The sequence below is a fragment of the Chenopodium album genome, chromosome 25 (genome assembly GCF_948465745.1).
Source record: "Chenopodium album chromosome 25, dcCheAlbu1.1, whole genome shotgun sequence".
NCBI lineage: Eukaryota > Viridiplantae > Streptophyta > Magnoliopsida > Caryophyllales > Amaranthaceae > Chenopodium > Chenopodium album.
In genome coordinates, this window is record NC_137858.1 from 10,143,307 (window position 1) to 10,155,128 (window position 11,822).

General features: G+C 33.3%; 1 protein-coding gene across 1 annotated transcript; it reads right to left on the reverse strand.

The window, feature by feature from the left end:
- Window positions 1-2,266: 2,266 nt before the first annotated feature.
- Window positions 2,267-11,108, reverse strand: LOC145615238 (uncharacterized). Its single transcript, XM_081670304.1, has 6 exons — window positions 10,495-11,108; window positions 10,205-10,328; window positions 9,763-9,874; window positions 7,035-7,062; window positions 6,185-6,566; window positions 2,267-2,788 (listed from the first exon to the last, which is right to left on the reverse strand). Exons 1-6 carry the CDS (start codon window positions 10,687-10,689, stop codon window positions 2,712-2,714), a joined length of 918 nt encoding a protein of 305 aa, XP_081526430.1. The 5' UTR covers window positions 10,690-11,108; the 3' UTR covers window positions 2,267-2,711.
- Window positions 11,109-11,822: the final 714 nt, after the last annotated feature.

Genomic DNA, 11,822 nt, shown 5'->3' on the forward strand with positions numbered 1-11,822 from the left:
TCCGCCACTGCTAAGAGTTGGGAAATTTGTTATACCATCATGAATGTTAACGGTAAAATTAAATACAAAGAAGACTTTTAAGGTGGTATAATATTAGGTAGGCAGCTGGAGTATGAATCTTGTTGAATAAAACAACCATCTTTAGGAATTATTAATTTATTAATGGGTTTTTAATTTATATCTTAATGTAGGTGTGCACTTTTAATCTCTTCTGTGTGTTCTCATTTCCTGGTATTGGATTCGAAAACGAAATGAATTAATTTTGGTGGCCCTAAGTTGTGTAATTTTAGCAAATTTTCATTGCAGAAAGCTTGATTATGTAAAGCAATATAAAGGGTTTTTGTGCACTATACCTAGTAAAATTTGGTGAAAGAAAATGAGTGCAGTCCAAATTTTTATTTTATTTGTTTTTGTTTTTTCATCTTGTAATGCTTTTATTTTATTTTTATACATGATCAAAAGAATGTTATTGATTTTTTGTATATTTGAGTTGTTGTTGGACCTACCTTATTGATGTGTATGTTAGAGGTAATAAATTGAATTAGATGCATGAAGTAAATTCCTTCAATTCCTTGATGAATCCACAAGCAACTGCAGCATATGATAACACACGCAAATGCAGATTATGGCCTCTATTTTTTTGGGTTACTGCAATGTTGCAGGAATAAATCTGGCATTCGACGCCCTTTTTATTTTATTTTGCACTCATACTTTTGTATATTACAAGTACTACATATTTAAATAGGTACATTTTCTGTAAGTTAAGATTTATAGAGTACAAGTACCAGGTTTGGTTTTTTGAAGTATCACCTTTAAGGCTCTAAATAGTAATTACGGTACAGATGGCAACGGGTCGGACTCGGAGCGGATTATGCTAAATCCGACTCCAACCCTACAGGAAGTTGGAGGCTAAATCCGACTCCGACATTCAACTCCGAGACTCTGACTTCAATATTTGACTCCTGACTCGATTTCGAGTTTTTTTTTTTTTTGTTATTCAATATACTTTGAGAGTTTGAGAATTTGGCTATTTGGGCCTTTAAACCTACACCCAATGACACCATGACCCACACCAAAATCCACGATCTACCGGAGTCGGAAGGATAATCCGTCAGAGTCGGACATTTGTCGGATTTTTTTCTCGGATTTTTTGTAGGATCTAACTCCGACCTTCCTCCGACTCAGTCGGATTATTTTAACTGAGTCGAACTCGGATATTTTTTTCTTGGACTCGGAGCGGGTTTTGTACTTCGGATCGGGACGGAGTATGGTCGGATCTGGAGTGGATTGCCATCCTAGATTACGGTAACTCCTAACCCGGCGTATAGATAATCCCATTTGGTCATCATTATTGTAACTTTCATTACTCAATTAAATGTTTGTATGTAAAGTGATCACACCATCAACTAATAGCACGATTGGCCACATAGAATTTGTATTCTTCCTATAAGAGATTCAAAACGTTTATGACTGTAGCAATCCAACATATGAATACATGATCACATGCATAACGGATAAGTTTTTCGTTGCATGAAGAGGTATATAGGCAATAATTTCACATGGGAATAGTAGTTCTTGTTCTTCCTATAATAAAAAAGTCGAGCTATAAAATATATTTATCCAAGACTTCTCTAAACAGACAACTTGACTCTGGCCAATAAGTTTGAAGATAATGTAACTCATCTGTTACTGTACTAAGTAGAGTAAGGGACAAGGTTCATATGTGTTTAAAATATCTTATATCTAGCTATTTTAATATAATCTAAGCTATCACTTTCATAATCTAATTGAACAAACTATACTTTTATCTTGTTCATATTAATTGTAATTACAGATCTCTAATTTCACCAAATTAAAACTTTAAAAAAAAAAAAAAAATTGTACCATGCATCTATCATAATGAAAAGGTAAATATAAACTTTTTTATTATTACACAATTAGAAAATTACAATTAAACGTATATATTTCAATTCAATTATCTAAAAAGATCGTGTGTCAAATTATTGATTGTGACCTGTTATTTAGGATGAAAAGATCACACATATGCTCTCAATTTTCTAATTAAATCATCAAGACTCAATCAAGAAGATCACAAGCACATATGCTCTCAATTTTTCAAGACTCAAGAAAATCACACATATGCTCTAGAGTCTAATACAAAAACATAGAATCTAAGAAGTCTCAAGAGCCAATTACATACTTGATATTTAAAAAATTAGTTGAGCGTATATTAATATATTATCAAAGAATTGAATAAATTGAAATTGATGTATTAACATAAATTGATTATTCAAAAGGGTCCTTTTTCTCATACATTAGTAAATTGTTAAGCTTTTGCGCTTAGTAGTCAACAACATAGTAAATTGACAAGATATGAGAAAAAGAGGTAAAAAAGAAAAGAATAATTCACAAAGAATTATTTTCAAGGGGAAAAAAAAAAGAATAAGTGAGTTTTGCATAAAGTAAAATATAGTAATAATAATAATAATATTGGTCAGTCTATAGCTTGCGCCATTGCCATGAGATATGTCTCTCTTTCTTTGTTGAAAATCCATTTGTCGACCCGAATGTAGCAGCTTAGGACCCGGAAAAATTATACTTATAGATTTGTTTGTTATGTAGGGTAAAAAAATAAAATGAGAAAATTTTCAGGAGCATGAATTTTTTTTTGTTAAAAGATTATACAATTGTGAACATTTATGGATCCTTTCTCAATTGCTTGGACCCTCAGAATGGATCACTGCAGTATCCGTCTCTACAGAGCTGCTTTGTTGAGCTTGTGATTCCTCTGTTGATTAAAAGAGTTGCATTTAATAGGCAAACTTAGATATAAACATCTAAAAACCATGCAAAACTACAATTATGTATATTAGCAAGACAATCACAAGTATGACAAAATCAATCATATGTTGTGTGTTTATACCAATAAACAGAATATACATCATATAAAACATAATCGATTCTTAGTTTAACTGATCATTTCTAGATAGTAATTACTCCGTGTATGTATAACATAAACATTAATTACATAATCATACAAATTAACATGTTTATATTTAGAGATAGATATATAAGAGGCGTTTTTTTTTAATATTTCTTGTAAGGGTAGAGATTTCGAACTTGATACAATTTGTTTGGGAATGGAAGGAGCTTTCAAGTTAGCTACCATAATAATGCTTAGCTTGAATTGGCATGTTATGTTACAAAGACACAAGTTACTCTTTTTTCAATAATATTTACTAGCCATTTGGACCCCAAATGGTGCTACCTCCACTCTATAAATAATAGCCCACATGTTTCTTTTTTGGGCATTGAAAAAACCCACTTTTCAATCATCATAAATCATCTTAAGATCCTTGTCAAGTTTTGTTACAAATGGCTCCTCTAATAATTTATTAAAAAATGTTAAAATCTACACATATATTTTTTATATGACCAATGGATAATTTATTCAATTATATTTGTCCATGACATTATTGTTAACTACAAAAGTTAAAAGGAAAATTTCCAATAACTAAAATCTCCACTAGTCTTGATATAAGGTTACTATGAGTATATAATATACTCATAACTGACTTAATTGATTAAAATCTTGATTTATATGTGATATCGAAGTAGTAGACTAGTAGCATACGTAAGTTATGGGATTAAATTCCGTCTATTTTAGTGGGCCGCCCGAAACAAAGTGGGCCAAGGGTAGGCAAAGAAGAAGTAAAAGCAAAATCTGAAAGACTTTAAAAGGGTAACCTGGAAAACTGACGGAAGAAATAGACATTACCCTAGGTGAATCTAGTTTTTTCACCCACGGTTTGCAGAGAAATGTGCCAACCAGTAAAGCAGCATCAATCTATCTATCTTAGATGAAGTGGGCCATTTGGCCCACTGGGCCTATTTATGTACACTAACGTACATATACTGCAATTTTTGCAGACAAGCATTACAAAAGAGAGAGAAAATTAAGGCCTTAAAAAGTTGTCATTGTTACTAGTGAAATTGGAATCACACATGTACAGTATTATTTTCTATCTCATTTGTTGTCAAAAAAATACTTTTTTTTTTTAATTTTTAAACAAAATATTAATTTTTCATGCTTATTGATAGAGGATAAAAGTCATAAAACATATCCCTGGACCGGTATCTCAACCATTAGCTTAACCTATTGGTTGAATTGGTCGTTTAACATGCTATAGGTATATATTTATTAATGCATATAAATTAAAGGAAAAATTAGAAATACTAATCCCAATTTTTTCTAATTTATGTAGAATAATCCCAACTTTAGATTATTTTGGAATAATCCGAACTTTGGGGGGTCTTCTTTTTCTTCAATCCCAAATACCGGTTACCGGTTAAATGGGTTTTTTTTTGTTTGTTAAAATGACACGTGTCAAAAATTAATTGGTTAAAAAATATAAAAGAAAAAACAAAAAAAAACCAAAATTAAAAAAGAAAAAACCACCCAGCCAAACCGGCTCAAACCCCAACCACCCTAAAAATCCGGCAAACCGCCAGCCTAGCCACTAGGGTCGCCGCTCAGACCAAACCATCATCCCCTCCCCGAAGCTCCCTTGCCACCACTAGCCCCACTCCCGAAAACCCCAAAAACCAGCAACCCATCCTCGAAAAATCCCTCAAAACAACCAGCCCCACTCGAAAACCTCTCTAAACCTCTAGCCCCACCCGAAAACCCCCAAATTTCCTTTCCCCACCATCGAAAACCCAAGCCGCAAGGGTTTTTGACGGTGAGAAATAGGTTATTGGGGGTTTTCGACGGTGGGGGGAGGGTTTCAAAGGGAGTTTAGACCGGAAAATGAGGGAATTGTGGGTGGATGTGGGTCGTGACTCCGGCACAGGGCGTTAGGGGGGAAAGCGGCGCACAGTTTGGGCAGGGGAAGGGAGGAGTTGGCGCGGCCGGCAGTGGCAGGTTGTGGTGGTGGTGGGGGTTACGGTTGTCAGGTAGGGAATTGAGGGTTTTTTTAAAAAAAAATTTAAAATTTTTTTTGTGACTAATTGTAGTTTGACACGTGGCACATAACCTATTACAACAGGTTATTGACTTTTGTTGACCGGTTTGGGATTGAAGAAAAAGAAGACCCCTAAAGTTTCGATTATTCCAGTACTAACGAAAGTTAGGATTATTCTACATAAATTAGATAAAGTTGGGATTATTATTTCTAATTTTTCCTAAATTAAATGAATCTAATAAGATTTCATATGATTGTTTTAAGTTAAAAAATTCTACCAAAGGTAAACAATGTCTATATAGATAGTTTAAAATTAAATAGATTCATCTTAGAAAAACCGAGGAAGCAATAATAAAAAGAAAAGATTATTGGGTGTTTTAAATTAAATAAAAAGCGAAAAACAGCTATTGTTGGTATCAATTCATGGCGTCCAATATCCCAAAAGTGGGATCTTTCTCTGTCACTATCAATTGGGTTCTTAGGGTCCCCCCTCTAAAGTTAGTCATACCTTGTTGGAGATGAGAAGGACTAATGGAAGATAGAGAAACTTTTGTTCTTTGTAAAACAACACATACATACCTCCTTCTCTACAATATACTGTAGTAAAAGATATTCTAGATACGCACGTACATTAATATCGATCCATCGATACATCTTTTCTAGAGCAAATCACTGAAATTAATCCTGCCACTCTAAAAATTGATTTTGGCACGACTTTAATTTTGACACTATGGTTATCTATGTCCGCTGATACATGTTTTTACGTTTTAACTGGCTTCCTTAATCCTTATATAGTGTAACATGCACAAGAATGATTACAGTCAAAGATTAATAAGACCTTGCACATTATAAAAGGTCCACCATGCAAAGGTATAACATATGAGATGATGGCTATTGGCCTGGTTAGTGGTTACTATGGCCACTTGACAATAATTATCTCTCAAGCTCAATCTCGATCACTTTCCAGATAGAATTACTTACAAAAGCATTCATTATTTAACAGTTATATATGTCACGTATAATGTAACATACACATAATGATTTGATGTAAAGAGTAAAGTAGAAACTTAATGTATATACGTTCTAGTTGTAAACTTTTATCACTTCTTGTAACAGATATTTTCTAATTAGTTTGTTTCTCTTCATAATAGTTGAATCATTTCAATTACTATATGTATTCATACTTTGTATTAAAAGGGATATCGAGACTAGAAAAATACCTGTAGAGGACGCAGGGACTTGTAGGGTTGTGTTATTCGACGAAGGAAGTTGTGAGCCTGAAGGAGGAAGAGTAGTAGTAGAAGGAGCAGAAGTAAAAGCAGGAGCAGCATAAGGACTATAGGGAGCAGCAGCAGCAGCGCCTTCGAGCTGTGGCATAGGGTAGTAAAGATAAGAGGGAGCGGCAGCAATGCGATGTGCCGCCGGAGTTGAGGAAGAGAAGGCAGCAGTTCTAGGAGTGGGAGTAGTAGGCAAAGAATAACCACCATAATAAAATTGAGGGCCTAAGGATGAATTAGAAGGGGACCCACCAGCAGCAGCACCATAGAATTGTGCATAGTACTGCTGTGATTGTTGCTGCACTTGTTGTGGGTTGTATACACCCTGCATGTTTCCAATCACCTCATATCAATATTATTGTTTTTCAATTCAACCACTGTTTGTCTCTTCAATTATTTTTTCTAATTACATATAGGTAATTTTTCATGTTATATATATAAGACTTGTTAATTAACTAGACTATTATTCGACAAACTATCATTTTTCTCATTTCTGTTACAATACGGCGTAAAAGTTGATAGATATATTTGTACAAACATTTTAGATAGAGGTGCTAAGATTCTAAATCAACAATTACATAAAAGCATAACTAAACTATAATTATGTATATTGATTAAGATGAGCTTCATTCTTTCCACACGTTAATTTTCTAATCCGAACTTATTGACTAGGGTAAATATGTAATTTTATTCATTGGTCCTAATGCGACAATTATGAAAAGTTTATTTCCTTTGTTCTTAATTAAAAAGTGGTACGGTAAATAAAGGAGGACAAAATTAAAGAAAGGCTTACTTGGTAACTATAGGCTGTATAAGGGTACCTGCATGATAAAAAAAAAAAAAAAAAAAAAAAAAGAGCATTTAGTTTGACATTATTATGTAGGTGAATGCACACATTAACTACCCAAAAATAATTACTTTCATTAATTTCTTCTCCTTCAGAAGAAACTACCCAAAACTAGTAATCTTACCCTCCTGAGTAATTACTTGTATATGTTAAATTATAAAATACACATATATTATAGTGGTCCCCACTAGCATTTACTCAAATAGACACCAGAAAAAGGTTTGACTAACCCATCATTAAGTTTTGACACACTGTATTTCAAGTGCACATATTATGGAATTTATTGTAGTATTACTGTATGAAATACATTGATTATCATCATATTTTTCTGGAGAATAAGTATCAACTTCACATGATTATATGTCTTAGGACACTGTGTCATCTAATAAGTCAAACATTATTCTTATAGCTCATTCGATATGTAACCCAACTCATCTAATGTGACATATGACACTTTTAACATACAGAATTAGAATACAAATATAGACACACAACCATCTAATAAACCAATACTAATAATATAATCAGGTACCAGTATTTTGACAACCTCAAATAACCGGTCACTCATTGTCACACAATAAGCAATATGACCACAATATCATCGATCGCTATATGGTAAATTTGGGAGTGTATAGGAAGTACTAAAAGCAAATCAAATAAGTATATACAATAAGATCAAAAAATGAGGTGAGAATAAGAGAGTTCCTGTAGTAGATAAAAATAGGACCACTATACTAATATATGCATTGAGAAGTCACTATAATTGATGCTTCAAATGCAGAAGTAATGTACACCCTTGGATGGGGTAGACAACAAGTGTAGGTCGGCCATACTTGGTTGCACGCACTAGATAAAAAAATGTGGTAAATAGTCACATTATTTAGGACATTATATAAGAGAATATATAGTGATATATACATGACCATATTTATACATATGAAATCGTAGAGTACCAGTAAAAATCTTCATTTTTGGCTCAAGAAATGAAACATTGTACTTATTTTTCCAGATGCATCAATCATAGTACAATTCACATCTACCCTCGAAATAAATTTTACAAAGGTTTTTTTTGAAGGTGAATCCTTGATCATATCATGCACAATAACCCCACGTTACTTTGTTTGTTTTTTTTTTTCTGTCACTTCAATAGTTCAATGTATGTACGTATGTACTCCTAGGTTAACGTTGTGTGTCGATAATGGCCTAGGGAATAAATTATTAATGGGGTAAACTGGGTAATAGGAGTTAGATAAAGAGGTTGTGAATAAATGAAGGTGGTCGTGTTGTTAGTATATGATCGATCGAAGAGTGAAGAGGAAATAAAAGGCTAGTTAAATGCTCCGTGTGAATGATATATCATTTCTTAGATAATACGGTGTAAAGTAATAATTTTCTTATTGTTTTCTGTTCCTACAAACATCGTGTAACCTCAATCAAGATCTATCTTTCGCCTGCTTATTTTGACCTTATTAATCTATCAAATAGGTTCTCTCATTTCAAATTAGATCTACACCATACATTTGAATTACCTTAAATTTTGGAAAGCCTCACTCATAGAGCTAGAAATGATCACATAGAATAATCTAAAATTCAAAAGACTTGTCAGAGATGTTAAAGCTTAATTAATTATTATATGACATACTTAAAAGTTGAACAATCTCTAAAATATATTAGAAATACTACTGGCTAAAAAAGTCTTTGCAAGTGCTGAGTTGACTTTTTTTAAATTTTTGGCCTAATTTTGAGCTGACCTTCTCAAATAGAGAAGACTTTCCCTTATTTTACTCCAATAAAAATGCCTCATAAAATTGAAAGAGACCAACATATACAGATCTTCCATTAATTAGCCGTTTCTTCTAGTATTAATACTTATCAAGGTAGAAACTAAGGTACGTGATGACATGCTGGCAACACAATAATAAAATCAAATCAAATAATGTATGAAGAAGAGGATGGCATGTAGTATAAAGTTTTACAGGGTGTCATTATACATACCAGCTGTACTCTTCACCATATTCAACCTTACTCTCCTCCAACTCCTAAGATTATTTCACACACTGACACATACGCGACATACACCCGTATACTTATTTTGTGACATGACACGCCTAAATGGCGCATTCTGTAGTCCCGATAAATTTATTATTCTCTATATCGATAATTTTATGTCGCTTGATTGATCCCATGTATCATATCCCTAACTTTATGTTGTATTCATCATTATTATATAAATAATAAGGTACATTATATGTGATCATGTATCATTATTGATCATATGCCAATGCCAACTATATATCAAACATAAGAGAAATTAAGTTGGCATCAAATGCATCATTTATGTATGCTGCTACTATCTTCCTATCTTCCTATATTTGTTAACTGTTGTTGGACCATTTTCTTTTATTGCAAAACCCCCTATTTGCTTCTTGTACACATTTATCTCATTTTCTTTTTAATGTAAATATTTTAATTCAAGCCTATGATTTTTGGTTGATTTAAACTTTCTTATTAGCAATATAGGGGCAAGCTAACTAAGGTTATTAATAAGATCATAAAACCTATGGAGGGGGATCGATCCCTGGATCGATAAGTGGGGAGAACGAAAACAAAGGGAAGAATAGAAGATTATTGGATGGAGTAGTAAGTACCACTAGTAAATGGAAAGTGTCCTCACCCATAAGGATAAAAATATGGTGTTGGCAATGTCTGTTGTGGCGTTGGCATTCCACTATACGACGACGATGATGCCTGTCCTTGTACTGCTACTCCTCCTTGATTACTTCTACCTACATACAATACATTCATCATATCAAAATTGTCACACATTAAGCAACCAAATATGTATTTATGTTGTAGTATGTTTCAAAATTTCCTAAGGATATATGTTTTTCATATAGATATTAATAAGCGTAAACCAATTGATTAAGACGCTCATAATGTATACAAAAAGATGCCGCATATGCTTCTTGTACAAAAACATGAGATAACGGCTCAATTGTACTAGGAACCATGGAGTATGCGCTATATATACAAAATTACATTTATATCCTTTTTACAAAAGTCATAATAATTAGAAAAGTTGATGATGGTGGTTAAGAAAGAAATTAAATTAAAACCTCTTGGTGGTGAAGGCCTAGGGCGACCAAATGAAGCAATGTTGCAATTAGCTCGTCGTCCATCAATCATTGGATTGGCATCTAAACACGCCCTTGCAGCAGCTGCTGGCTCTCGGAATGTTACCTGTATGTTTTAAATTTTTCATAATGCGAAAAATAATTAATCATTTTGGGACTAAGGCTTTGTTGTTATTGTGAAAAATAATTAATCAGTTGATCATTAATTATTGTGATCAACGTTTTTGTTAGAAAATAAAAACAAGAAATTGTAACAAATACGAAAAACTTACAAAGCCATAGCCTTTGGACTTGCCAGTGTTCTTATCAGTAATTATGACGGCTTCAAGGATCTCTCCGAATTGCTCGAAATAAGCGCGCATTTTTTCGGTAGGAGTCTCCCATGCTAAGCCTCCGACGAAGACTTTTGTGTACGTGGTGTCGCCGAAGGGTGATCGGTATTGATGATGCCCATGGTAATGAGCCATAGTAACAACAATCAACTTAGGTATGTAACAAAAATATATATATAGTATATGGTTGATCCAACTATATATATTATAACAAAAAAAATAATAATAACGACTCCTCCTTTAAATTTGCATATGATGAATTGAATTTATAAGTTACTCATAAACTCAATTGAAAACGACAGGAATTGAATCCTTTGATGGTCATCATCATGATGATCTTATAGCTTTCGAAGGCGGTATTGAAGTTACGACTTGAGGCTAGGCCCCTTGTTTCTAAGCTCAAACTCTATGACTGAAAGATCATAGAGAGAGAAAGAGAGAAGGGTGGGGTGTAGAGAGAGAAAGAGGAAAGGGGGAGAAGGGTGGTTAGGTTAAGAGGGAAAGAAGAGAGGAGAGAGAAAGAAATTAGGGACAGTTGCAAACTCTAATTTGCTGTCAAGTAAGAGAGAAAAAGAGGAAAGGGTTTGAAGGAGGGATTTTGTATATCCAGAAAGAAAAATGACAGCTGCTTGACTATGTAATTGACTAGGTCTTTTTTGTCAATTCCATCATTACTTATTATTATTCATTCTACTTTATTACAAATGGTGCTAGTAGTCCTACCCCCCTCCTCAATCAATTTTCTTATTCCTCTCTTATCAATCTCTATTTGCCAGCCTATATCACTGCAAAGCTGTGTGTTCTGTGCCACCAACTCAAGTTCAATCGATCTCTAGCCGAGGTTCGATTAGCCTTGCAAAACTGACTCCACCTAAATTGATCTGTTTCGTACCTAAAAGAGGATGGTCCGAAGTGAATTGTTTCAATCCAAATTGATTATGATTATTTATAGTGATACATTGTCTATAATCCAATGCATACTCTATATTTCTTATATGGGGTAATTAAGCAATATGAATACATACAATATATACTCTATATTTTAAAGAAATTTCTAATATCATGCATCGCACGAGACTAATCTAGTAAGCTATTAAGAAAAAGACCTGAAATTTCTACCTTACCTGAACCTAAACCGAATTACTACATACTAACTCAACTATGATTTACGTGTAGGCTCATGATCACTAACAGATTATATCTTCAAAATATAACTTATGATGTTGAGATTAATAATGAATCATATTTCGACAACCAAGCAATTTCCT

What these genes read in the sequence shown, in the direction of transcription:
- LOC145615238 (XM_081670304.1), bottom strand. Translation starts at nt 10,689, where the DNA reads ATGGCTCATTACCATGGGCATCATCAATACCGATCACCCTTCGGCGAC. An exon ending in ATACAGCCTATAGTTACCAA is followed by an intron (nt 6,567 to 7,034) that starts GTAAGCCTTTCT and finishes GGAAACATGCAG; the next exon opens with GGTGTATACAACCCACAACA. An exon ending in AGTCCCTGCGTCCTCTACAG is followed by an intron (nt 2,789 to 6,184) that starts GTATTTTTCTAG and finishes TTTAATCAACAG; the next exon opens with AGGAATCACAAGCTCAACAA.